Below are 27,711 nucleotides of genomic sequence, written 5' to 3'. Positions count from 1 at the left end.
TATGGTTTTCTATATGCTGCATTATAGTGTTGTTGTTGTTTACAGGACCATCTGGGAGTGTGATTTATGAGAAGAGGGAGCTCTACAGAGGCAGCATAGTGGTTTCTACAGACAGCAGCTGTTCCGGTGCTGTGACAATACAGATAAATACACTGCATCTATTGTGCTCTTTTCATTGTTGACATTGTCAACAGTTCATTAGTGGAGCTTGCTCAGAGCTTCTGTCTGGCAGACAAAGGATGCAGCTCTTGGTTATCAGGCTCTAACAGTGCTGCATAACCAAAATGAAGTTTGGGGCTTCTGGGTTTGTTTTTTATTAGCTGAATTTCATGGTTCATCAGTAATGATGGAGATAAATGAAGCTGGCTGTGTTGTTGTAAAGCGAGGCACAAGTTCCCTTTTTGTGGTGGATCAAGGCAATGTGTCTGGGAGGATTTTGGTGGAAAGGAATGGAAATGATGGAAATGAGGTGGTTTTTTCATGACAGTTCTCACCTGATAAGAAATAAGCACTGCATTTTTCATCAGGCTTTGACTGCTATGTTCACTTTTATCTCTTGATTCTTTGACATCTTTTTCTTTCTTGTGGCTCAGCAGCATCAAGGCAGGGAGCTCTGTGGGACTGACTGTCACCAGGAGGTGTCATCTCCCATCCAGATCCTGGGAGATCCTGTAACTAAAAATACATGTGTGGAAAAACCATCAGCTGGAGGGTTTGGACTTCTCAGCTTTTAACTTGCCTCCTTGCTTTGCATGGGTATTCGAGTGTGCCAGGGTGATCAGGTAGTCATGGTCACAACCTACGCTCTGGGGGATTTCAGCTGGACAGTTGTTTGGACAGGACTTTGCTCTGTCTGTATTTTTACATCTGCTGCATATGAACTGCAAAGGAAGAAATGGCCTGTGTTAGAGCTATGTGTGTGCAGTGCGGGCAGGGTTTTGAAAGCTCCCTTTCTGCATCTAACAGATTTCTCTCAGTATCTTCAATATACTCATTGCTACCCCGCAAAAGTATGGAGTGACTTACATGCACACTCTGTATTCATACCTCTTAAAAAATGCTGTCCCTATTTTGTTCCTCAGCACCAAGTTTAAGAAGGGTAGCACAACGTGTAACAAAAAAAAAAAAAAAAAAGCACCTTTTGGCACCCCTCTTTTTAACTCTGTCATATCTTTTTAGCTGCTGCCTGAGTAATGCCACCAAGAGGTGGGCTTTGTTGGGGATACTGCATAAATAGTAAACCTTTGTAAAGGCTTTAGAGACTCCAGTGACTCTTGTCATATTTGATGGATTAATTTCCCCACGAGAGGACAGGGCAAGTGTGTCTGCCTCAAGAGAGGGCTGTGGTAGAGTTAGGCAAGAGGCATCTAAGAGTTGTTGCTGGAGCTGCCATACGGAGTCAGGCCAGTGCCATAGCTAGCTCTGGGATCTTGCCTCTAGTGATGAGAACCAGATGCTGCAGAAGACGGCATGAGTAACCGACAGAGAACAGAAGAGTGACAGTCCTGGTCTCTAGTAATTGGAGATCTGATATCCCTGATTGTCTGTAATTATCTGCCTTTCTCTGGATTTTATCAAGACTTTGGACTTAAGGGATTCCTGTAGTGTTATTTCTGCAGAGTTAGTGAAGAAAAGTTGTGTGAAACAAGCTTTCCCATCTGTTGCTTCTTTGTAATTTCCTGCCTTTACATACCACTGAGTATTCATTTGTCCTTCTAACGACCTTTTATCCTATTCTCCTCCAGAGGAGGCAGCTGTAAGTGGAAGCTGTTTTGGCCTCTTCAGAGTCCTGTCGGAGGTGGCTAATGCCATAGTTCCCAGGCAGCAAGGTTGAGGGAACATGAGTCTGCAGGGATGAGGGATTCTACCATGGCAGCTGCTGGGAGGAGAGAGGCATCATGGCCACGAAGCAGGGAAAGATGCCAGCTGAAGTGGTATTGAGAAAAGGCCAGTTCAGCAGAGGGGGTATATGGTAAGGAGCAAAATGCAAAAGAGCAAAATAGTAGAAAACATTTTGCTGAATCACTACCTTTGAGCCCTGATCCATGTCCCTGGGTAGCTTCAGTTCCTGCATGATTCTGTAGAATATCTATCCATGAGGTTATTCAGAAGTCAACTGGACATGGTCACCAGCAGCCTGATCTGACTTTGGAGGTGGCCCTTCTTTGGATGAATGTCAATGTCTTCCATTGGACATTATTCTGTGATTTTGTATACCTTCTCTCATGGCTGGGACCTTCCTCCTATTGCTCCATCTACATCCTGAATTGTGTGTATGTGCACATGTGTTAGAACATACCTGAGGGAAAGGAGGAATGAGGGTACAGGATAAAAAAGACAGAGTGCTGCACTGTTAATGAATACTGTAGCTGAGTGAAAGTGGCATATTTCCTATTGAAGCCATACAGCCTGATCAGGAGAGGGAGCAGAGTAGCATTTTCCTGTGCAAGACAGCTTAAGTGTCTTGCCTAAAGATTTGAAATCCCTAACTGCTGCTCATGGACTTGTGCAAAGACAGAAGGATGGGCTCCAGATCTGCATCTAAAGGCCTTAAATCTTTCTTGCAGGTAGATTAGCAGAATACAGTAAGATTTCTTCCTGGATTTATTTGCTACTTCTTTTTTTCACTTACGTATCTACTCTGCAGTCATCCCATAGGGGATGAAGAGAAGATTAGGTGAAGTGCAATATTTTGATCCTCATGTATGTACTAAAATACACAGCATTGAGGAGTGTTGCCATTCCATCTTGCACACATCTTCAGAAAGTACACCTTGGCTTCTGCTCTTGCTCAGCCTCCTATACATGATTTTGATAAAGTAGAAGGTTTCTTTGACATAATTTGTTCCTCTGCTGACCACAAGCCTGAAGTGGAGTCTTTCAGATTGGAGAAATAGGGTTTGCCCACAGTTTGAGATCATGTATACATAGCGACTTGTACATAGCAACACATCTCTAGAAAAACAGACTTCTATGTGTCATCATTGAGAGATGGCATAAGAGACATACTTGACCTAGGCATGAACTTACTCTTCCTTGGAAGGCACTGGAGGATCAAGTGCCTTCCAAGGAAGGTGTGCATTGTGGACACTGACTGTCAGGGCTGCATTGTGATTTCATTACAAGCCATGGAGCACATGCTGTGATGATTCCTGTTGTTTGGTAGAAGCATGCAGTATGTTACCTGCAGTTGTCAAAATGTCATTAGTTGCAGATTTGGTGGCTCACGTGGCAGGAATGGGACAGGCCTACTAAGGCTTGTGTGTTGACATCAGGAATTGGCTCCCAGTTCCTTCTCCTCCTCTGCTAAACTCGTTTCCTGTTGTTTGCAGCTTTGGGCCCCTCTCCCACGCCGTGAGCCAGCGTGCCAGGTACACAGCTGCTGGCCTGCTCTCAGCCTCCTGCAGCTGGCTGCTCCGGCACCAGGGTCCCAGAGGAGGAAGGATACTGCAGGCCTCTGGTGCTGCGTGTTTTTCCAGAGACATGTTGCTATGGGTAAAGTTGCTTGGTCTCAAACTGTGGGTAAATCCTGGAATTCTTCATCTGGAAAGGGGCAGAGGGCAAAGGGATTGAATGAGGTCGCTGACTAGGGCAGTTGTGCACACAGCACAACCCTGCTGAAAGCATACTTTCTAGGTACAGGTGAGTGCCACCCTGGGTTAGGTGGTGTGCCTTTATCGTCTTCCTGTCACCTAGCATGTGGGCTCCCTTGTGCACAGGGTGAAGAAATCTTAGAAGTTTGTGTTCTTTGGCAACAAGGTTTGTGGTAAAAAAGGAGCCAGCGGGACTCCAGTTTACCTCAAGCCCGATAGACATAGGTGTTTATATCATTTAAATCACTTGAAATTGTAATTGTCCAAGCACAGTATGGGTAACAAAACAGAGAGCAAAGTTTTCCTGGGAGGAGTTTGTGCGTGTTTTCCATTAGCAGTCATACAGGGGCCAGAGCAGAGGAGAAGGCATGAGAGCAGCCTTTCGCCATGACCTCACTGAGAGATTTCCCAGCTCTAAGCTCAGCTCTGTGGCATGCCTGAACAAGTGGAATAAAGCACAACCAGTTCCAGGCTACTGGTTGCTTTACTGGTGTCTTATTTTTGTTTTATAGCAAACTGTCTTCTTGGGGTCTAAAAGCCCCAGCTGGAAAGATAGGCACATATTTATAGGCCGTGGGCAGAGACAACAGTCTCAAGACTTGTTGTAGCTGCTGTACAGATGCTGCATACGTGGCCAGTGAGTCCTGTGCACTCCAGATGCATCCAGCTTGTGGTGCGTTTGTGTCACGGTTAATGCATGGTGTAGGTGCTGGGCTCTGTCTGCAGAATCAGCTGGCACGTGTGTGTGTATGTCTGTTTGTTCAAGCATTTCCAGCATCTGGAGATTCTACACCAGTCTCTGACTTTTGGGTTTTTTTCTTTCTCTCTGCCTCGTCAAAGCTTCTGAACAGGGAGAAGAAGACAGGCAGGGGAGAAACCCCCACAAAGTGAAGAATAGAGCTGGAAAGCTTGGTTGCACTTATGTGAGCCTTCTTTATAGAAGTCCTGTTTCCTGCTCAAACTCAGTATAGTGTCTGGGTGAGAGAGGAGTTTGAATGGGGCATCCTAGTCTGCAGTCTCTTACTTCTTCTGTGAAGGCGGGGGTTTCCTGAGGTGAAGCCTTTGACAAGAGCAGTTCAAGGCATTCCCCACTGCTCCCCTAATTGTGCTGGCAAAACGGAGGCAGCCCTGTGTTGCAGTCTGGGAGAGGAAATGAGTTGCAGGGGAGGGTGAGAGCCCCTTATACCAATGTTGCCACCAGAGACTTCACCTCGCGAAACCACAGTGTTCCTCATGCGTGTCTGTGCTGTGGTGGGTGACAGCAACCAGTTAAGGAGTGCAGAAAGGGATCAAGAGGAGGGACAGGGGCCTCTGCTCCCCCTGGCTGCTTGGGCAGGCAGTGCCTTGCTCTGTGGGGTTGTGAGCAATCCCTTGGGCTGTGGGATCACAGACTAGGAGTAACGGAAAACCACAAGGGCATCTGTTAACTCTTAAAAACAGAGGCTTGTAGAGTTAAGATAAATGAGGGCCTTACAAGTTTTGTGGCTATTGCGAAAGAAATTACAGGGTTCAATATATATATAGCCATTCAAGCAGTTTCTGTGTATTTGGACTGTAAGGGAAGGCTTTAGCCCAGCCAAACTGAATTCCCTGTACAGGGAATTAATGTAAGGTCAGCAGCTTTAGATCCCAAAGCTGTGCATCTGTAATCATTAAGCACATATATAGGAAGCTGTTCAGGCAAATTTATCACTTACTGTCCATCCTACACTGTCTGCCTTTTGGTTTTGATATTACTAAAAGCTGCAGTAAGAAACAGTGTCAGATGTTACAAGTCATCTGTGCCAGTTTTCAAGTCAAAGTGTGGGTTTGCATGGCTGGTGCTTTTCCAAGAGCTGGAAGGAGAAATATACCAGGGCTGGAAATTCTTGGTGAATGCAAGAAGCTGTAGACCTCCCACTGTGTGATCTGAGACAGTGTGACAGGCTGATGGCCTTGTTGGACTTTTCTTGCTGCAGCATAAAAAGGCAGTGTGGAGCTGCAGATGCTTTCCCAGATTACTAATGAGAGAAAATCCTAACTGCTTGGCTGGTTTTCCTCAGGGGATGAATACTCAGTGTTGTTGGTCAGGTATTTTTTTTCTTCTTCCCCTCCCTGCCTCTCCCCTGCTCTGATCTGAATATCTTCATTTGTTTGAAAGTATCCCTCTTCCTGGTAAAATACTAGTTTCAACAATAAATGCTTATTTGGGAAAGGGTCTGAGGTCGAAGGCACATTTAAGAGAGAGTGGTTGAATGCCGAATCCTGGGTGGGTCAGCAATGAGGTGTTTCCTGCAAGGTGAGAGCTGCAGTCGGGTGATCTCTGCTCTGTTGTGTCATATTTATGCAGACTGGATCAGGACTAGCAGGAGAAGTGGAGGCACCCCATGGTAGCTGGCACCGGGGTGGCTAGGTCTGTTTTCTCTGATGTGGGCTATGGCAGGGCGACAGTGTGTTTCTAACATCATAGGTGGGTGTCTAAGCTGTGGGGCCATTGGCAGCTCTTTTTTTTTAGGGAAGATGAAAACACCTTTTTTGAAAGGTTTGAACTTTGTTCAGATGTGGGATGTGAACATATTTGTGGAGGGGCAAAGCAGATCCACCCAGGCCTGCTCACACCCAGCAGTTAGGAAAATGAAGGGTGCTGGTCTGCAATTGAGGTCTGTAATGTCAAGCACAACCCAGCAGTCTGTAGACCCATGCAGATGAGTTAATTCACATTTCCAGCCTTTCAGAGAATTTCCATGCGAAGCTACCTGACTGTCATGTACACTGGTCAAAGCAGGATATACAGCTTAGATGCTTGCTGGTATGCTCTGCTCCACTATCAGAAGAGGGAGAGAGCTGTACCAGGGTGAGGTTGTATCTGCTGGCAAACCCAGGAAAACGAAGGACTGTCAAGCAATAAAGGCTTATGCAACCAGGCTACTTTTGTGGGACAACCATCAGGTAAACCTGGTTGCTCCAGAAATAATCCCCATTTTATTTAAAGGTGTAATTGGAGGAGAGCTGACAGCTTCAAAGTCACACTTTTGTCTGGAAAGTTTGTATGGGATCATATCTTGTCGGTAACAAGCCACAAGGACTGGTGCAGACTGAAACTGTTTGTGGATGTTGTCCCTACACTGCATGTTTGATTGTTCTTACGTTTGTCTTTTCAATAGGGAGATGGAGATGCACTTAGTTTAACACAATTTTAGTATTTTGAAGTGGTTTCTCACAGGCTGTTTTGCAGATTTTTAGTTTTGATGGTTTTGATTTATTGGATCTTTTTCTGGTCCAGCTTTTTGCTTTTTGTTTTGTTTTAGGTTTTTTGTGGTTTATTGGTTTTGATTTAGTTTTGTTTTGGTTTAGTTTACCAGTGGAGCTTGTTAAGTTTAATAATCTCTTAGGTATTTCATTTTCATGTGTGTATCCTGCTCATTGGAAAAGATGCACAAATGCGGAGGTGAAATGATGATTGAAAATGGACGTTACAGAGATCAGAAATAAAAGAGCTGCTAGAGGAATGGGAAATTCTGGGGTTTACTTCTTCTCCTATTCCCTGTACCTTTATATAACCTGTGCTGTATTTCCCTGAGTCTGCTAGAGGAGGGGGAAGTTACAGGTGCCCTGCACGTCATACATACGAAATGTGGTATTACAATTGAAGATCTCACATTGAGCAAGTCAAAATTAGAAACATTGTTATGCATCATTCTGGACACTGGACAGCACATTTCCACTTTAATCCCTTCTGCAGCACTGTGATAATTCAGTGATTAGTATATGTGTATATATATACACAAAAAGTTGTTTTGCGCTTGAAGAACATCATACCGAGAAATCTTCTTTGGGCCACTCACTGCAGCTTACATGCGGAGAAATACAAGACTGCCCTCAAAGCCTTTTGTTTAGCTTGTGTTTAGTTTTGTCCTCTTATCTGTGGATTGTGGGGTTTGGTTTTCTTGGGTTCTTTTGCTTTGTATTGACAGGAAAAAGGATGAATCATGGTATTTGGAAGCAGAAAACAGGCTGTTTGATAATCACTGCTGGGAATGCTGTGTAGTGAAACTGTGGGTGAGGGCGTAGGTGGTTCTACTTCTGCTCGTCTTGCAACTCTTAAATATGATCATAAACAGCTGAATCTGTTTTCAGGCTTGCAACTCTGCTTGTAACTACACCCACTTCTGTTTGGGGTATATGCTTTACCATCAGTGTGGGTTAAAATACATTTCTGGGAGGCATGGTATTTGAGGTTGTTCCACGCCTCCTTGAGTGGCTGCTTCTGGCTGCTGAAGCGTGTGTACACATGGAAGTGTGCTTTTGTCTGCGCTCATGATCTGTCTACTTTGTTTCTAGGGCTCATCACAATAAAAGAAGCCCATGATATAGAAGCCAGACTTAATGAGGTGGAAAAGCTTCTGAAGACTATTATAAACATGCCATGGAAGGTGAGTAAGCCAAGTTCCAGATTTAGCCCAGTTTGACTCCTCCTTCATGGTGACATGCACACTCATGCAGATTAGAAAGTGATGGGCTTTGCCAAACTCTGGAAAAAAGCAGCAGGTTATTGAGTATCTTGGAGAAGTGGTGAGTGCCAGAACTGTGTGATGATGTCTCCAAGCTGTTGCTTGTAGTAAGTCTTCCTGTTGTACTGAGAAAGGGTGGAAAAGGAGAAGAGGGACAAAACAAACTACTGGCAAAAAATGGATGTCTGTTTCTTTTTCTCTTTTTAAGTATTCAAGATCTGAAGTTGTCCTCACATTCTTTGAGAGATCTCCTTTGGACCAAGTTCTAAAAAATGACAATGTCCATAAAATTCAGCCAAGCTTTCAAAGTCCAGTTAAAATATCAGGTAAGAGTTCTTAGCTTCCTACAGTCTACACAAGAATTACAGAATGAAAATTACTTTATTTTCTGTTCCCCTTATTCTTTGTCCATCAGCAATTCCAAAGATACTTCTCAATAGTTTGCTTTATGATATAGGACATAAAATTAGACATGACATACTATGCAATATGCATTCAGGCAATAAAATGGCAGGTGAAATTGGAGGCTGATTAAGGCAAAGAAGTGGATATGAGGAAAATGCAATCCTCAGTATCATCACATATGATAGTGCTATTACCACCTAGGAAGGAAATTTTGAGGCTATTGGTACAGTTCAGTGAAAATGGAAGTTCAGTGCCAAGTTATGAGCAAAACCAGTAGTGAGAATACTTGGTATTATTAGGAAAGGAGCACAACCCCATCTTGAATGCAACCTGCGCAATTCTCTTTTCTCCGTCTCAGAAAGGATATAATTGAATTTAAAAGCATGCAAATAAAGGACAAGGATTCAAATCGTTTAACAGCTTCTCTAAGAAAAAGGTTAAACAAAGAAGGACACTTCATCTTTGAGAAGAGATGACAGAGTGGGGATTTGATGGAAGTCTACACAGCTGTGAATAGAAGGAGGTCAATTACCCTGTACTTCTTATGAAAAAACAGCTGTAGGTCATCCAATAATATTAACAGACAACAGGCTTTAAACAGTTGAAAGAAAGGTTATAATGTGGTTTTGTTTCCATATGGAGCACAGTTAAGGAGTGGAACTCATTGTCATAGCACATGGTGGAACTGAAAGCATAAATGACTGCAGAAGAATTAAGCAAGTAGAGGGAAAGTACATTGAGACTTGTCACATGTGGAGACATAAGAAGTTTCTAAACCACAAGCTGCTAGTAGGTGAAATGGAGAGCAGTATTACTCTAGCCTTACCTATTCTTTCATCCTTTTCCCTCTTCATCTGCTACTGACTGGAGTTAAAAAGTTTGTGAGCTTTAGGTGTGCCTGGTGTTGTATTTCTATGCTGAAACATTTTGTTTGAGCCTAATGGCAACTCCTGGTTTTGTGTCATCAAAAGAGTTTATTTCAGAGAGTGAAATAAAGTGAAATGCTATATTGTCCTCTAAGGTGCATAAAGTGTTTAGCATAAAACTAGTATCAATTTTCTTAGGTACTAACAGTGTATCAGTAATGGCCAATCAGTGTGCCAACATGCTAAAGATATAAACATTAACGATTGCTCTTACACATAGGGTAGACATGTTGTAATTGACCCCAAGCTCTAGTTCGAGTGAACTCGTCCTCTGTTAAATAAATATTCTTTTAATTAAATGGCAAATGGTTTACGAGCCCACCAGTGACTCCTTAGAAGTGTACCGCATAATACAGAGCCTCAGTGAGAAGTGTGGTCTTGTAGGGCCCCCCTGAGCCCAGGCTGCAGTGCAGCACAGGGATTGTAAAGAAAAGTCCCCAGGGCTATACTGCAAAGTGGGGTGATGCAGGCCTGACTTCCGGGAACAAGAGAAAGGAGCCAACATGTGTCCCTCATGCCTCATCTGTGGCTTGGGAGGTTTGGATGTTGCCTTAAGTTGATGTGGAAACCTCAGGTAAAATTCCTCATGTGTATGTTCCTGACATTAGTCATCTCCCAAAGGGAGAATGTGATTACTTGTTTTGCTCCTGAACACCAAGACGTGTTCTTAGCTCTGACCCTGAAGAGCATATTCACTGGTTTTGTCTGAAATAGGTTGCTACTCTGTGAGACTGGAGCTGCAAAGTGGGTCTTGGCGCCTGCCCATAATGAAATGAAAGATTCCCAAATTATATGCTGTAAAAATGTTTCAAAGGCTGGCTGCTGTCAGTGACACCTTGTGGTTTTGGTTTCTTTTTTCTTACTGGTAAATATCAAGAATAAATATATTTGGAATTGCATTGGTTGGAAAATACATTAAATGTATTTGGAATTGCAGCATTGCTCTGGCTCAGGCTTTTTGCCATTTGGAAGGGTTTAATACAATTTTGAGGAGGGTATGCACCCCTTAGGGCACATGTACTCTGGCTGTGTGACTGAGTATGTCACATGGTGGGTACAACAGAGAGAAGATGGTCAAGGTGAATCATAGTCTCGTAGAATGGTTTGGGTTGGAAGGGACCTTAAAGCTCATCTAGTTCCAACCCCCTGCTATGGGCAGGGACACCTCCCATTAGACCAGGTTGCTCAAAACCCCATCCAACCTGGCCTTGAACACTGCCAGGGATGGGGCAGCCACAGCTTCTCTGGGCAACCTGTGCCAGTGCCTCACCACCTTCATAGTGAGGAATTCTTTCCTAATATCTAATCTAAATCAGAGCGATGGTGCCTGGCTGATGGACAGAACCTAGCAGCAAAGGGAACCCTCCTGCGAGCCTGTATATAGAGGAGCTGTGGAAACCATGTTAACTGAATAATTACATGTTTTGTTTTAATTCTGAATCAGTTTTGGTAGAGACGAGTCATAATTAATTGGAGGAAGATTTTCCTACCTATGCAGCTATCCGAAAGCATCTTGTGGTAATTAGTTTTATCATTTAAGTTATTGCTGCAAAGAATTTAAGAACATAGGCAGAAATTTGATGATAATTCGTATTTGACCCGTCTGAATGTTGCGCACTGGAAATGGTTTCAGTGTCTGCAAGCGTCGTCAGTAGATGGCGGTAGATGCTAGCGTCTGAAGCCGTTCACACAGCAGTGAAATGCTGTAACTCTTAGGTCGTGTCAAGGACACTAGGGAAACACTGGCATTCACGTTAGTCATAGCGCAGCTTTCTACGTGGCTTGCAGACCTAGAAAAGCAGCCAAAAATGTTTTGTATTTTCTGAAAAAAACCCCCCAAACTGTCCCGCACATGGGCCTGCTTTGGGTGGTAGGTAATGGAGAAGAAAGGGCCCTCCTCTTAGGTGAAAAACTGAATTTGAATTGATAGTGTAAATCTTATTCTGCAGTACAATGTTGGTTCAAAACGAGTCATGAGTGAAGAGTGATTCTGCTGGGGTTCAGTGTTCTTACCACCCCCAAACATACTCTGCTAAAGTGAGTCGCAGTAAAATACAGCAAAGATCACTTTCTCAAGAAAAACATGGAAGTGAGTTCTTGTTTTACCTTAATGTAGGAACGTGTAAATGTACATTTGAAAAGATTACCTCCCTTCTTTTTCCTGTCTTGTCTCCTGCTCATTACTTGAAGCCATTACTTCTAGTTGAAATTTGTTTGTTTGAGGATTCCCTGTATGTGTGCCTTGTGTCTATCATATTTTTTGCCACAAACTAATTTCCTTTTGTTTGTACTGATAACACAAGGCTGTAAAACAGGGTTCTCAAGTGCCTTGAGACATTTACTTAAGTCAGTGCTGATTTGTGTAGAGATGTATGTTCATTTTGTGGTGGCCCCAGCTTCATTTGAGATTGTGTGACCAAAATAAATCCTTGTGGCTTGCCTAGTTTGCCTTTCCATCTAGCATAAACATGGATTAACTTCTCATTCACATCAAATACTATTCTTTAATTATAAACTCTCCCAATGGTAATAAGTCAGTGGAATTAGGTGTATGTTTTAGCTATTCTTAATTGAAGACTTCCTACGCAATGAGAAACAAATAAGAAGAGTTGAAGGCAATATAGAAGATGGTATAGCTTTACATGACTTAAGGATGGTGGTTGAAGTAACTTGGAAGATCACTTTTTATTTCCTTTTTCCCGTCTTTTTGATTTTTGCTTAATTGGATTAAGCCTGGGACTGTCTAGCAAAAATACAGTTATGTTTTGGTAGTGGTAGGTTGCAAGATATGGATGGGCTGCCATTCTGCTAAGGGTGATGGGAATTTTGCCACTGGCAATAGCAGCTGAAACTAGGCCTTGCTTCAAATTCTCTGTGTCATGAATTGATTATGTGAATAAAATTGCTTAAGCACTGGCAGTTTGCAGATGTAAGGTGTGAAACCAACTCTCTTTATTCCTGCTTTCATGTGCAGATCTTCAATGTCATGCAGACATCTCAGTTCCTAACCACATCAATTACATATGATATGCAGTTGTTTTCCAGCTCTTTTTTTTTTTTATTCTCATTTTGTTTCTTTTCTTCTCCTGACAGAAATCATGCGATCAAATGGATTTTGTTTAGCCAACACTGAGACAATAGTCATTGACCACAGTATACCCAATGGAAAAGAGAAGCACCTGGATGTAGATTCAGCAGAACACTTGTAAGTGGTGTTTGTGCATCAGTAATGCTGTCAGCTTCAGATAAACTGAACCTTTCCCACCCCCCCTCCCACCAAAATGTTATCCTCTGTCTAGGAGCAAGACAGGTACAGCTGTCATTCTGACTGGTTAAATACTACTGGGCCTGATTGCTAAGGCTTCACAGCTCTTTCTATTAAAATGGATACAATGGCTGTCAGTGAGAATGATAGACACCAAGGAGATCAGTCCTCTGTGTATGAAAAAAAGCTGTGACTGGCATAGGTGTCCTGCCAGGTGAGAATAGAGGAGTTTTTTCTTTCTCTCATGACTGTGATGAGTGCTGGTTTGAGCTCCTTACAAACATCCTTACAAATGGAATATCCTATGACAAGAGTATTCTTTATTTGGGAAGCAAAACACCATCCTCACGAGGGACACACATCCCTGAACGTAATCAAAGGAAGCTCAGCAGCTGCTCAGGTGCTGTGATGCAGGGACTTAGTGAAGCATGTGTATTTCATTAGGGCAGGGGAAAGTTAGACTAGTCTTATTTGTAAATTCTGCCTCCTTAATGCATCTAGGTATTCTGGGGTCGGAGACCTGTAACCAGGAGGGCTTTTGTGTCGGTCTTAAGTTAGCGACTGTGTTGACAGGTGGGTATTGACGGAAGTCTGCTCTTACAGATTTCTGTCATAGCAGGTGATTGATATTTCAATAAGCTTCGGGTAGTGAAGCATTTAAGTATTTTTAATGAGGAACACTGACCTACTTTTTCATTAGAGCAGTCAAAATGATGGAAACAGAATACTAAAAGCCTTATGGGGGCTTTATCTTTGAATGCAGAGCTTTGTCTTGCCACAACTGAAATGTGGCCATTGCCAGTCTGTTGAAAGGTTTATAGCTTGACAAGATTTTGTCAGAGGTGGGAGCATATCTCTGGCTCCAGTGTAATTTCTTGAAGCCTTTCTATTAATTTATCACTTAGTGTTTTGAACCTTGATCCTGCTAACAGCATCTAAGATTATAAGCTTGTATTAATGAGGCTGAAGCAACACACTGAAGGTACTTCTGTAAGGCCAATGTCTGGAAATTAAAGTTGTCGTGGTTCATAGTGGATCACTTTTTAGTACTAAAAGTGACAAATAATAGGAGCAAATTACCAAGGAAAGCCTTTTCCTGCCTTATTTTGTTTATTTAAAAAATATATTTTGAAAAAAATGAAAATCTGATTTTGATTTTTAAAACGTGCTGCAGCCCAAGCAAAACTTACTGGTCTGGACCAGAAACTGCCATCATCTAATCGTCATCCCCTCGAAGTCAGAGACTATTAAGGCCAGAAAATACTAATATAAAAACTGTGTGTAGAATCATAGAATCATAGAATAGTAAGGGTTGGAAAGGACCTTAAGATCATCTAGTTCCAACCCCCCTGCCAGGGGCAGGGACACCTCACACTGAACCGTGTGGCCCAAGGCTCTGTCCAACCTGGCCTTGAACACTGCCAGGGATGGGGCATTCACAACTTCCTTGGGCAACCGATTCCAGTGCCTCACCACCCTCACTGTAAAGAACTTCTTCCTTATATCTAATCTAAACTTCCCCTGTTGAAGTTTGAAGCCACTACCCCTTGTCCTACCACTACAGTCCCTAATAAAGAGTCCCCCTACAGCATCCTTATAGGCCCTCTTCAGATACTGGAAGGCTGCTATGAGGTCTCCACGCAGCCTTCTCTTCTCCAGCTGAACGGCCCCAACTCTCTCAGCCTGTCTTCATATGGGAGGTGCTCCAGCCCCCTTACCATCCTCGTGGCCCTCCTCTGGACTCGCTCCAACAGCTCCATGTCCTTTTTATGTTGAGGACACCGGAACTGTACGCAGTACTCCAAGTGAGGTCTCACAACAGCAGAGTAGAGGGGCAGGATCACCTCCTTTGACCTGCTGGTCACGCTTCTTTTGGTGCAGCCCAGGATACGGTTGGCTTTCTGGGCTGCAAGCGCACACTGCCGGCTCCTGTTAAGCTTCTCATCAACCAACACCCCCAAGTCCTTCTCTGCAGGGCTGCTCTGAACCTCTTCTCCGCCCAACCTGTAGCTGTGCCTGGGATTGCCCGGACCCAGGTGTAGGACCTTACACTTGGCTTGGTTAAACTTCATGAGGTTGGCATTGGCCCACCTCACAAGCGTGTCAAGGTCCCTCTGAATGGCATCCCTTCCCTCCAGTGTATCAACCGAACCACACAGCTTGGTGTCGTCAGCATGGTTTCCCAGAAACTTCAGTGGAAGAAATAAATCTAGGATAACAGCCTGGCTTTGTGCATTTATATTTTGTCTTCCCTGAAGGAACTTAAATCAAGAGTCAAGAAGTTAATAAATTTTAAATGTCTATTTTACATGGTTCCCTAAATTTGCCCATCCTGTAGCTGTACTGTGTTGCTGAGAGGTAATAGCTAGGAGATAATAGCATTTGTGTAGCACAGCTGTTCTGTAAAAATTGAACTTTTTTAAAAAGCAGAAGTTTTCTGTGCTGTTTCTTTCAACATATGTTAGTAGACCAGAAAGGAAGCTTTAAAATCTTTTAAGATCTTATGCAGTTCCTTTTTGGTCTCCGTAAAATTGGATTTACAGGATTGGTGTCTTCTATTCTGAAATAAGTTAATTCCTTGTGGACTTGTATATGCTCAGATGGGAACTTTTTCCTTTCAGCAACATCAAACTCTGTGTGACTTCTGGGTTTTGGCTGCTGATGTACTTGAATTAGACATTTTGCAAAGCAGATCTGTATTTTTTGGGGAAGCACTTAGAGCTTCAACAGGTAGCATTCTTTCCCCGAGCTCCTGCAGCACTGCTGAGCTGTTGTAGCCTGCAGTGCTACCTACCTGGTGATCCATCAGCTGGAAAGTCTCATACTTCTTGCAAAAGAAACTATAGCATTTTTGCAAGTTGAAGTTGTTTACTCTTGTTCTGAAGTAGTTGCTTTCTGCTTCCTTCATTTTCTCTCTAATTTTAGTTGGCAGTACACCGTACTGTTGGAAAATGTGCTGAACCCAGTGTGCTCAGCATCCATGTGGCTTAAATACTCCTTTTATGTGTGGTTCTTGGAGTCCTTTGTATTCCTTTTGAAAGGAAAGGTGGTAAATTACTGGCTGGATGGCAGAGCCCAAAGAGTTCTGGTAAATGGTGTCACATCTAGTTGGCGACTGGTCACTAGTGGTGTCCTCAGGGCTCGGTATTAGGGCCGGTGGTGTTTAATATCTTCATTGATGATCTGGATGAGGGGATTGAGTGCACCCTCAGTAAATTCACAGGCAACACCAACTTGACTGGGAGCACTGATCTGCTGAAGGATAGGAAGGCTCTGCAGAGGGATCAGGACAGGCTGGATCAATGGGCTGTGGCCAGTGGTATGAAGTTCAAGGAAAAGTGCCAGGTCCTGCACTTGGGCCACAACAACCCCATGCAATGCTACAGGTTTGGGGAAGAGGGGCTGGAAAGCTGCTCAGTGGAAAAGGACCTCGGGGTGCTGATTGACAGCTGAACATGAGCCAGCTTGTGCCCAGGCAGCCAAGAAGGCCAACAGCATCCTAGCCTGTGTCAGAAATAGTGTGGCCAGCAGAGGCAGGGCAGTGATCATCCCCTGTACTCAGCACTGGTGAGGCCGCACCTCAAATCCTGTGTTCAGTTCTGGGCCCCTCACTACGAGAGAGACATTGAGGTGCTGAACCAGGTCCAGAGAAGCGGGTTCCACCAGTGAATCTGGTGAAGGGTCTGAAGCACAAGTCTTATGAGGAACAGCTGAGGGAACTGGGGTTTTCAGTCTGGAGAAGAGAAGACTCAGGGAGGACCTTATCACTCTCTACAACTACCTGAAAGAAGGTTGTAGTGAGGTGGGTGCTTGTCTCGTCTCCCAAGTAACAAGTGATAAGATGAAAGGAAACGGCCTTAAGTTGTGCCACCGGTCCAGCCTGTCCAGATCCCTCCATAGAACTTTCCTACTGCCAAGCAGATGAACACTCCTGCCCAAATTGGTAGTGTCTGCAAACTTACTAAGGGAGCACTCGACCCCCTTGTCCAGATCATTGATAGAGGAATTAAACAGAACTGGCCCCAGTACTGAGCCGTGGGGAGCACCACTTGTGACCAGCTGCCAACTGGATTTAACTCCATTCATCACAGCTCTTTGGGCCCAACCATCAAGATAGTTTTTTACCTGGCAAAGAGTACACCTGTCCAAGCCGTTAGCTTCTGTGTACCTTGCTTTGCTCTTCTTCCTGGCGAATGCAAGCAGCAACTCCAGTGCATTAGCAGAGGTTAAAAGAGTAAGGAAGGTTATCTTACAGCACAAGAAATGTCTGTCAGGGTACTTTGGGGAAAAAATAGCAAGGGCAGCAGTTTGAGCATTTAGGAGTCTGAATGTCCGTACTACTTTGCAAAGTTTATTTTGGGAAAAAGACCTGTTGGGAACAGCACACAAGCATTTTGACTGTTGGGTGTCCTCTACAGCTGCTAGCTGTAGTAGACAGTCCTGGTTTGTTTGGTTTGGTTTCATACGAGCAATCTAGAGCAGTGCTTTGCAGGCTCTGTGCCCATGCTTCCTTTTTGGTGGCAAGGAAGGCTTTCTGGGTAACCACAGCATGTGAATGCAGCTGCTTTGTACCTCACGTGGCACTTGTAGTACCCTATCAGTGAGGCTGAAGAACCACAGAATCTGTGGGCCCTTCCTGTTGTAATAATCTAGTTTTATACAATTGACAAGAGAAGGAGAGCAGAATCTGAATAACCTTCTTGACTCCTCTTCTGCTTTCTTCTTTCTGTCTGCCGCACTGATATGCATAATCTGTTGTTTCTGGATCACTAGCAGTCCGTAAGACAGCACAACGTGACCTGTGAAGTGTTTGCAAGATACCAAGTCAACTCCCTTCTGCACGTGTTCCCACACACGCGGGCAGGCAAACAGCCTGGAGGGTGTAGAGGAAGGAGGGTAATAAACATTCAAAGTTCAGTCTCATTTCTGTTTCATTGTAAGTAAAGAGCATAGCAACAGCACTGCAGGAGAAAATCAATGTGTTTCTGCTCAAAAATGTTGTGACCCTCATAGTTAAAAAAGAGGGGAGGAGGACCAGGTAGGAATGTGGAAAAAGACAGACATATGGCCATACATTGCAGGATTTCTTTTTCCATCTTGTGCATTTTTTCAGTTTCTATTTCATTTGTTTTTCTTACTCTAACAGAATGAATGCAAAAAGAGAGTGTGAAAAAAAGAAATTTGACAGTTCTTCAAGTCCTTTGCTTGAACTGAGATGAGATTTAATCCTTGGCCCGCAGTGGCTGCCTTTAACTGCTAGGCTATCTGGGAAGTTGTAAAATGTCTTCTTACTCCAAAAATTTAAGCCTCCTTGGAACAGGAATGTGTGTGAGGAAGGTGTAGGTTTAAAAGTTGATATTTTTGGGTTGAGAACAGGCATGAGACAGTGGGTAATCCTTGCAAAAGTTCAGGTTTTAACAGAGGAGTTAGTAAGTGGGAAGGAAAATACCAAAGCAAGTGAACTAAATGTGTGAATCTCTCTATATTTGAATATTCTCTGCTTGTCAAAACCTAAATCTTGTGCCATGGGGAGGGCAGCGAGGTTCTGGAAGAAGAGAACTGTAGTCATTGTTTCCTATTTGTGTTAGACATTTGACCTCATACAAAAGCCAAACCCAGAGAAGACACTTCACTACCTGTGAAGTGAAAGGGTGAGAGTCCAAGTTCAGACTGGAAACAAAGGCAGTTTCCTTTCCACTTTTGTGTGGGAACTGAGGCATTTTGTGGTGTTGCTACATGCTGTGAGAACAAAATGGAAGGATGTGTACCTCAGCTGCATGATTCAGTCTTCCAGGGCTCCCTTGCTGCTTCTTTCCTTCCTCACTAGTAGCTTTGAAAGTCAGGGGTAACAAGATTATTTGCTTGTATGCGTCATGGTTCTCATTGGCCTGTGGCTTATTTATATACACATGGGTGGGGGGAGGAGGAGGTGCAGATGGGATCAGCTCTGAGTACTTTCTGTGAAGATTTTCCCATTCCACAGAGAAAACTATTATGGACTCATGAAAATCTCATTGTAGAGGTATCCAGGATTGCCTGACAAGAAAGGCTGTCCCAGGAAATGATTCATTTGTTAGTAGGAAGGGAGCCCTCGGGCCTGAAAACGAATTAATAATGTTTTTGATATGGCTCATCTTAAATGCAGTGGTAAACAGTGAGATACAAAGTTCAGGTATTATAATGACAAGTGCTGTGAAGAGTCAGTGTAATACTAGAAAGGAGTCATAAAAGTCCCTTTTACTAAAGACTGCTATCCAAAGAAAAGAAAACTTGCTCTCCTAGTATGCTGTGCAGCTGTGTTTCAGCACAGTTTTAAATGGGAATAGCGATCCTGTTTTACTGAAAGCAAATACTTCAGCTCATTCCTTTCCATAGGTTATAAAGAAGCAGGCTTTCTGTTTATTTAAGGACATGGAAGCAGTGGTTTCCATTTACTTCTCAACTCTATCTAGAAAAGTTGAGTCTTGATTTATGAAAGTGACAGTAGATGCCATTGCAGGTGTGGCCTACCTTAATGATATGTGGGCTGATGTCAGAGAAACTGTAGTTTCATGATTCACAGTTGATCTGCATGCATCTTAATTGACAACTTCTACTATGAATTTGAGTGTCAGGCTGCCAAGAGATGGAGTGAGATACTTTAGCTTTGGAAAAAGAATTGGAACTCTAGAACTTCATCTCGCAAACTAAGCTTCACAAAGCTGAAGCTGCAAACCAGCATTAGAAGCATTTCTACTGCAACACTGCTCTGGTGTGAAGCAAGTCCACATATTACATTTACTCAGAATTTGAACGTGTAGTACCAGCAGAAGCATTCTTGCCTGCAACCCTTTTTCCAAGTAGCCCCCTCACAAATGTCTTTTCTCAAAATTTCCAGGGGTCAGTCTTCAGATAACCTAGACTTCTCCCTCTCCCTCAGTACCCTTCTTCCAACTCCTTTGACTTTGATTTTTTAAATGAACATTAATGACTTAATGCCTTTCAGTGTTTATGGTTTTTATTTATTTATTTCTCCTTAGGTTCGAAAGTGTTAGTGACTTTACCTCAGAGCTAGAAGACAGCGATGATCCAACAGCTTATGTCACCAATTTGACATACTACCACTTGGTCCCATTCGAGACTGATATTCTGGACTGAGGCTGCTCAGTGATGCAGTCAGCCAGCATCCAGCCGACCTCTTTGTCCATAGGCTCTGCTATCTCCGGCGTTGCATCTCTGTGAATAAGGCTGTGCAGGCAAGACCAACAGCAGGGAAGTTGCAGCAAGTGCACCACAAAGCTGGTTTTGTAGTCGAGCACTCTGCTGTGTGTTACAGTGACATCTTGTAAGGAGGTAACTGCTTTGCTGTTAACGAACTCATTTTCTGTGAAAGCAAGACAGCAGAGGCCTCTTGGAGCTCAAGGAAATCTCTGCTGTGTCTGTGGGAATGCCGCTCTGACACAGCTATTGGAAACTTGTGCTGTAGTCTGTCACCCACGCTCCTTGAGTTGCAGAGCAAGTTGAGGCTTCCTCTTTTAGGATACCACGGGAAACTTCCCCAGATGGCGTGACCACGCTTTTTATGCTATGTAAGCAAGAAGGCAAGCAAACCAGCTGAATTTTGTCAGTTCCCTCTGCGGTTGCTTAATGGAGGTCTTGTGGGTCACTTTTTGCTCAGCTACGGGATGACTGGTGCCTTACACGAGATGTCAGAAATACCATCGAGTGCCTACAGGAAACAGAACACATGAGCTGACTGCTTTACTTCTTTTAATCATGGGGTTTTATATAATTACTGAAGAAGCAACTACTCTTTCCTGGAATAGTAAAGCAGACAGCAGCTGGCATTGCAATGGACTGTGCATGATTTTGGGGTACCTATGTGATTTCAGAGATCTGGAAAGCTGATGGGAAAGCTGAGCTGCCCTGCTAAAAAGGGTCAAGGCTATGGCAGGCTCTTGGATATGATTTTTTTTCATGTGGACCAGCAAATGTGAATGGTGCTTACAGTTGTTTACATCAGAGAGACAATTCCCTATGCATATTTCTTCCCAGAGGATGGGAAGGAAGGCAATGAGATTTATGTTGTGTTTGGACTGAGAAAGAGCGATAAGCTACAGTGTTTCTACAGTGGTAGGAAAAACATTCTCTCCACTGCCAGCCTGGCTTAAGGAGACTGTCTAGCTTTTCAACATCTGCCTGTGGGGCCGGGAGCAGCCTTCATTGTCATGTAATGCCATGGATTTTAGTGGAGGCAGGACAGCGGGAGCAAGAGCGGGATTGGACCCTGCAGCCTCTTGACTACTGAGTAGTTGCAATGTTGAAATCTCCTCAGGGTGTCTCTCTTGTGGAGCACTCTGAAATCCCAGCTCTCACTGTGAGTGCTCAACATAAACGTGACCTTTCATTGAGTTTTTTGCGATCTGTTTGCAAACATGAATTAGAAGGGATCAAAATGGGAAGGAATGCATTTTGGACTTGTTTCTTGGTAAAGGGGCTTGCTTGGTCCTGAAGAAGTTCATACATCTCCCTTCTGCAGACTTTCCATTTCTATCTATAGAATAACAGTCAAACAGAATTTGCTAATGTAAATAATAAATTATTGAGAATCCTAATTCTTTTACACAGTATGTTTTAAAAATATATTTTAATGAAATAAAATATAACTCACCTTCAGTACATGTCTGCAGCTTAAACCAGTGGCTTCCTCTTTTTTTTTTTTGTTTGAAGTTGCTTTCCCAGCCATGCCAAATCCGCTTTCTTTTTCTAGCAGTTTTGGAACATGCTGAGTTTGGGAAATTCTTTCTGTGCTCCATGAGTTGCCCTTACTGTAGATATGGTGTATTCCCCTGTCAAACCTCTCCGTCTAACTGCTGATCTTGTGTCTAGATGTATATGGTTTAATGCTGCTAAATTTGGTGGAGGAATTCTGCATTTTCAAGACAGTAAGTGAAATTGAATCTGGCAGTTATTCTTTCTGAAGATAAAGCAGATTCTTTTATGATAAATTTCTGGAATAGAAAGGGATATGTTCTCACTCATGCAAAGGCTTTCTGAGTAGCCTCCTGAATTAGAATGGGAAGGTTTCCTGTCTGTTTATTTGTTTACTTTCATTAGTTTTTAACTCTTCTTTCAGTGCTTTTAGTTATGCATGATGGGGTAGAAATAGCATCTAGTAAACATGTGCATTGGGCTGGGAACTGGATTATTTGATTTCAGTTCCTGGACCTGCTGTCAGCCTACCATGTTGCTTTAGGTAATTCTACTTCATTTTCCTATCCCTGAGTTTCCCTTGAATAATATTTTGAAAAGCACTGAGTGTCATTGGCTTTGGATGCAATATTGTCTCCTGATTAATTTGAATTTTCTTATGGATTTTTAACCACATGATAACTAATCTTTTTCAAAGCACTTTAAAATACCTGGATTAAAAAATAAATAGAGAAGTATTGACAATTTTAAAAATGTACAACCACTTTCCTCATATGAAAGCCAGCTAAGGTGCACGTACACTAAAGTCTCCAAGGAAGGCGGAGTCTAATGCAAAAGAACTAATTTGCAAACCGAAGCTGCACCCATTTCACTTGGATTTTTCAAAAGCCATTTTGATCAAGTATTTTCCAGAGATTGTCATGTGATTTATTTCTCTTAGCTGCAATATGTTTATTTGATAAATCAAAGGAATGCAAATGGCCGTGTGTATTACTTTGTCCCTGGAGTCAATTAAAAAACTCTTCTTTGGTTAAATCGCTGCAACTTTCTCATATGGATCAGGCCTCTACAACCAGGAGAGGTTCAGAGTATGAATTATGCATATGGTTGATTCATATGTACAGATACCTGACTGTTGATCAAAAAAAAAGTTAAGTTTGAACACGTGATGGAAAAGGCACACAGACTTTTTTTCTTTCTTTTTCTTTTCAACTACCTCTAATTATAGACTAGTAACATCCTGCAAGAAAACAGTCTAAACTCATTGTCCAAGTATTATTCCATCAGATTTTGACTTTTGATATAGCAGAGTGCTTAACTTTTCCAACTGTGCTTCAGTTTCTATTCTGTTTGGTAGCATGTCATGGCAAAGTTATAAAGAGAGCATCACTTACAACAGCACATGGGTTAATATAGTAATTCTGAACACTTAGGTGTGGAAGGGATGTATAGCAACTTGATCTAGTTGAAGATGTCCCTGCTTATAGCAGGGAGGTTGGACTAGATGACCTTTGAAGATCTCTTCCAACCCAAATTATTCTATGAAGAGAAATGAGTGACACAAGAATTTTATCCCAAAACCCCTCTCTGTAATGCGAAGCTGCTTCCTACATGAACCATGTTAAGAAGCTGGTCTTTATTTTCTCTGCAACTTTGGCTTCTCCCTTTGGCACACGGCATGGGGATCATGTGTGATCCCAGTTCCCATGTTCCCATGTTCCAGTTCTTGCTATTAGCTGCAGAATAGAGTTGAAGTATGCTGGCATCCAGTGAAGGAGCAGGAGGTGTGCGTCTCTTGGCAGGAATAGCGATGACGAAATCATTTGGTTTTTATTATTCAAGCCAAGTCATGAAATATGCTGGCATTATAATGTTGCCAAATCTTAATAGAGTTAGGGAGGAGAAAAGGTATCACACGATGCTATGTCTTGTCCACCCGTCTTTTGGGGGGTTTTTTTGTTATAGCAAATGCTTTTTAAAAAGCTCAGCCTTGAGTTCTGAGGCTATTCTTTATAGCAGGAACAATCTGCAGCTCAGCATCAAACTCTTAAAAAAAAAAAAGTTTCCTAATTGCTTCCTATAATAATGTCCATTCCTGTTCCAGTCAGCTATCTCTGGATTCCCGTCCCCACACATACGCAAATTACTCAGGCTTATACATTGGTCAGCTTTCATCAGTGTAATTGCTGCCCTATGGAAATATTCACACCCCGAAGTGCAGTTCCCAAGTTTTATAGCACACAGAGCATTCCCATCTTCAGTGTTGTCAGGTAATTTCTTCTTGCTCTAAAACCAACCCCATTATAATTAACATTGTTAGTCATACATACATTGGGGGATTTAGGTAAGGGAAAAATACCAAGGTAATATTATACATAATACAACTAGATTTAATAAATGGAGAATTTGCATTCATCTAAAAGTCCATAGCAAGCAGTGAGGATGAGCAAGTTCCCCGGATGCATTTACAATTGAATTGTATGAATTCAGGCTTTCTTGGGGTTTCTCAATCCCCGTTATCATGCATTTCTTACAATTCATGTATGTAAGCCCACCATGCTCTGGTGAGAGAGAGGACAGCTTAAACTTTTGTATCACAGAAGGGGATATGGAACACCAGGAGGTGTCCGAGATAGGATTTTGCAGTGCTTAGTTTTCGTCCTAGCAGGACATCTGGCAGGCAGATGCCTTGCATCGTAGGATGGGAGTTGCTACAGAGTTTAGGTTGTCATTCTTCGCTTGAAAGGGAACCTGCTCAGGTAAGGATTTAGAGAAAAGCTCCTTATTCTCTGAAGATGCTGTGTCAAACCTTACATAGTAGTAAAATTAATTTTCTCTTGTCTTGTGAGGCTACTACCTGGCTGAACTGAAGACCTGGCTGGTACCAGATCAGCTCTCAGCTGCAGAGGGCCCGCTACTGCCAGAGAGGACTGGATTAGACCCCTGCTCCTGCCTTGGCTGCAGAGAAGCCTCCAACACCCATCTTATAGTTCTCAAATTCTGCTAAACAATTTTCTGAAGCTGTTAGATAGAAATGACAGCTGATGTGCTGGCAAGAAGAAAACCCAAATGGTAACACTGAGTCCTGATTAAAAGCATTCCAACATCAGCTTTGTGTGTGTTTTCCAAGTAAACTTCAAAAAATAGAGGATTCTTCTCTAAAATATTTAACAGTATTTGTTGGAGCTCCATTTAAGACCTTGCATGTCCCTCTGGTACAGAAGTTTCTGACACAAGCTAGGAAAAATCAATACTTGGTCATAGTTGCAGTGTGTGTGTTTCTAAGGTCTGTGAGCCTCCTTTGGCTCCCCTGGAATCTCATGGGAGGCTCTCAGCCCCTCAGAGGCACTGGTCCTCTTTGTGTCATGAGCTTGAAGTGCCTCCAGCATTTGGAGGGCACTCCAAGCAGCTGTAGTTATTTCCATTTCTAAGTTAGCTTCAGTTAGCATTGTAGTTCAGTTTGGAAACCATCTACAAGTAATCACAACCTCTTGTTTAGCTGTATCACCTTGTACCAGGTAGGCTGGAGATGATAGAAATAATTACATGTACCGGAAGCCAACTTTGTTATGTAAAATGAAAAAAAAGAAAGAAACCATCAGCAGTACTACCAGCAAAACAACCCTTGTCCATTGTTTTCCCTTGTAGCTATTAAAACTAAGTTGAACAGAGTCCATGACTTCTGAATGAACATACGCTCTTTTCAAAACAGCAGTTTCCTGAATTTTGCCAAGTTCCCTTTTGTCTCCTGGGACCTGGCCTCAGCAGTTAAGCGCAGTGCTGCCACTGCTGCATTCAGCTATCTTGAAGTGACCTTCAGACAGAAAAGCAAGCAGTGGGTGCATGCAGAGAGGGGGCAGGAGGCTCAGAGATGGCTTGGAAGGAGAGTGATGAAGAAATAAGGGAAGGATTATAGTGCAGAGAGATGAGATCTTGAGGGACAGTTTCAGTTGTAAAGCTGCAATAAGACATCTTTGTCAGAGCAAGGGTGGGCTTGCGTGCACTTGTATTGGCAGTGTCTGGGCACTTAATCACGCTGTTCCTCTCCCATTACCCTGCAAGGAATGGTACAAGCCTTGGTTGGTTTTGTTGAAAGCAGGAGATGTCTGTGTCTGATGAGGAGCCCTTGCATAAAATGAGTGTGCTGAACTTACTGGAAACAGACATTTTTCAGAGAAAAAAATTATTGTGATTGCCCCTTGTAAAGCACCGCACAGCTAACATGAAAGGCTTGGCAATCCAGCTTCTGTTTCAATTAGTCCCCCATGCACCTGACAGTGCATGCTTCATTTCCCTACTTGTAGGACTAAAAATGCACTTGTCTGCAGGTAAGGGTCATGAGGGCACTAAGAGGTTTTGATTGCCCTGACTGTCCTGAGCTGGGACCCCACCCAAACCCTCTCACCAGGGGCTCTACTTCAGCTCAGCCCAGGGCTTTCAATCCTTTCTAAGACGGGCTACAAGAGTGGCTGCCCGTAGTCCTGCTCCTGAGTTGTTGTGCAGGTTTCCCAGGCTGCCTTCTGATGTGATGTATGCATTGCCTGATGCTTGCTGGATGACTGCTGGGAGTTGTTGCTGTTACCACCCTCTCCACTCACAGTGAGTTCCCCTGTTCACTTATTGTGATAAACCTCATCTTCACAAATATTTCCTGATATGAGCATGAACTTTTATGTTATAGGGGAGTACTTCCCAGAAATGTCTTTGTGCCTGGGAGTGTATTAGTTTGTACAACACATGAGTTAATAGTATAGTTAGCTTGTTCTGGAGAGTGTAGATGCTTGATGGAAGCACTGATGCAACATTGGTATTAATGATGAATTAATGATTTTCTGGGTTTAAGAGTAAAATTACAAAAATCTGTTCACATGTAACTTCCAGAAATAATTCGTTTACAGGCCTTGATGACTGGGAGCTTTGCTTGAGTTTCTCTTCTGATTCCAGTCTGTATTGGTAGAAGCTTTATCAAGGGGCAAATCACTTGGAATGGCTTATTAGCATCCCCTTTCTATAGAGTGAGTGTATGTCCAATCCAGTAAACAAGCTGGCATTATAGTAATAATAAATTTAAACCCATACTGGTCATATATGCTGTGGCTCCAGGTGGTAAATAGGATCATTGCAGGAGGAAGGGTGGAGGTGAACCCTGGAAGGTGGTTCATAAAGGCCAGGTCTTTGATCAGTGGGACACCAGTATGGAGTGTGTGCTATCGCTGCTGGTCATGTTGAATGTGCAAGCAATACACTTTTCAGAAAGAACAATTTTGATCTTCTTTCCACTTAATCATTACTGAAGTGCAGATGGGAAAATATCAGAATACCCTGGGGTTTGGTTGTGAAGAGGTTAAGGGGGCTGGGAGTTGAGGAGACAATAGAGATGTTTAACCGATATGTACTGAAATGGCAGAACTGCAGTTTCTAGGCTGTAAGAAGACTCATTATTTGTCTCCTTTGTGCTTAATAACCTGAAAAATTATGAAGGAGGCAAGCCAGCTGTGGAGGATGGGTGATTAAATACATGGCTGCTAATGGGCATGAGCAGATGTTAGGGAAACAGGAGCAAGAATGCCAGTTGAAGGGTGTAGAAACAGGTACTATAGAGATGTAAAATGAATTTACTGGACTTTGGCTTAAAATGTCTGAAGCATTTACATGTAAAATGGACATTATTTTCCATAAAGCTACAGTGCCAGACAGAATTGTTATGAAGCAAGCAACAAGGCAGAGAAATGTATAGCTCAGTGAGTTAGAAGAGTTGCGGAGCAGCTGCTTGGCCACGATAAATGGAAAAGATAGAACTATGACTTTAGGCAGCTCTGAGATTGCAGATCCAGATTCAGAGTTTAGCCTGATCGGGGAGTATCGGGCACTGTAGAGCCTCCTAGAAGAATAGGATTTTTCACCAGTAGAGTGCTCCAGGTTAATGAGGGAAGCAGGATGTGATTAGAACTTAATGTGCAAGTTTATTAGGCATCTAAATGGTGATCCATTAATAGCTATGAAGGAAGATTGATATCTTTTGTATTTTATATGCAGTTACACACTTTCACTTGGGAACTTCCCCTGGCACATTTAATTAGCCTGAAGAGGGAAAATATGCTCCCTGTGTATAGTACTGTTATTCCAGTTGGTGAAGCAGCCTTCGACATAATGCACATCAAATGGGACTCCAGGCTGCTGTGCTAAAAATAGCTGCTTACTGCTTAGGACTGCAGCAGTTACAGCTTAGAAACATAGGCACCAATAGCATTTATGGATGTTAAATTCTTGGTTAAAGGAGATGTATGTGGCACACATTTGGAAGAAGTGTTACTGTGAGCAATTAAAACCTGTAGTGGGCT

General features: G+C 42.9%; 1 protein-coding gene across 2 annotated transcripts in view; it reads left to right on the top strand.

The window, feature by feature from the left end:
• PXDC1 (PX domain containing 1) overlaps positions 1-21,334 on the top strand; it is a 129,720-nt gene extending 108,386 nt beyond the window's left edge. For both annotated transcript variants that reach the window (XR_003994912.1, XM_030511105.1), the window contains 4 exons: positions 7,914-8,005; positions 8,292-8,409; positions 12,508-12,619; positions 19,699-21,334. Coding sequence is in view for 1 of the 2 variants with exons in the window: in XM_030511105.1 (XP_030366965.1) it covers positions 7,914-8,005; positions 8,292-8,409; positions 12,508-12,619; positions 19,699-19,816 (440 nt within the window). In the remaining variant the exon portion in view is untranslated. The remainder of the gene's footprint in view (positions 1-7,913; positions 8,006-8,291; positions 8,410-12,507; positions 12,620-19,698) is intronic.
• The last annotated feature ends 6,377 nt before the right edge of the window (positions 21,335-27,711 follow it).

Source organism: Strigops habroptila, chromosome 1, assembly GCF_004027225.2.
Source record: "Strigops habroptila isolate Jane chromosome 1, bStrHab1.2.pri, whole genome shotgun sequence".
NCBI classification, from domain to species: Eukaryota; Metazoa; Chordata; class Aves; order Psittaciformes; family Psittacidae; genus Strigops; species Strigops habroptila.
The sequence above is the reverse complement of the archived record's forward strand: the minus strand, read 5'-3'. Positions and strand labels throughout refer to the sequence as shown.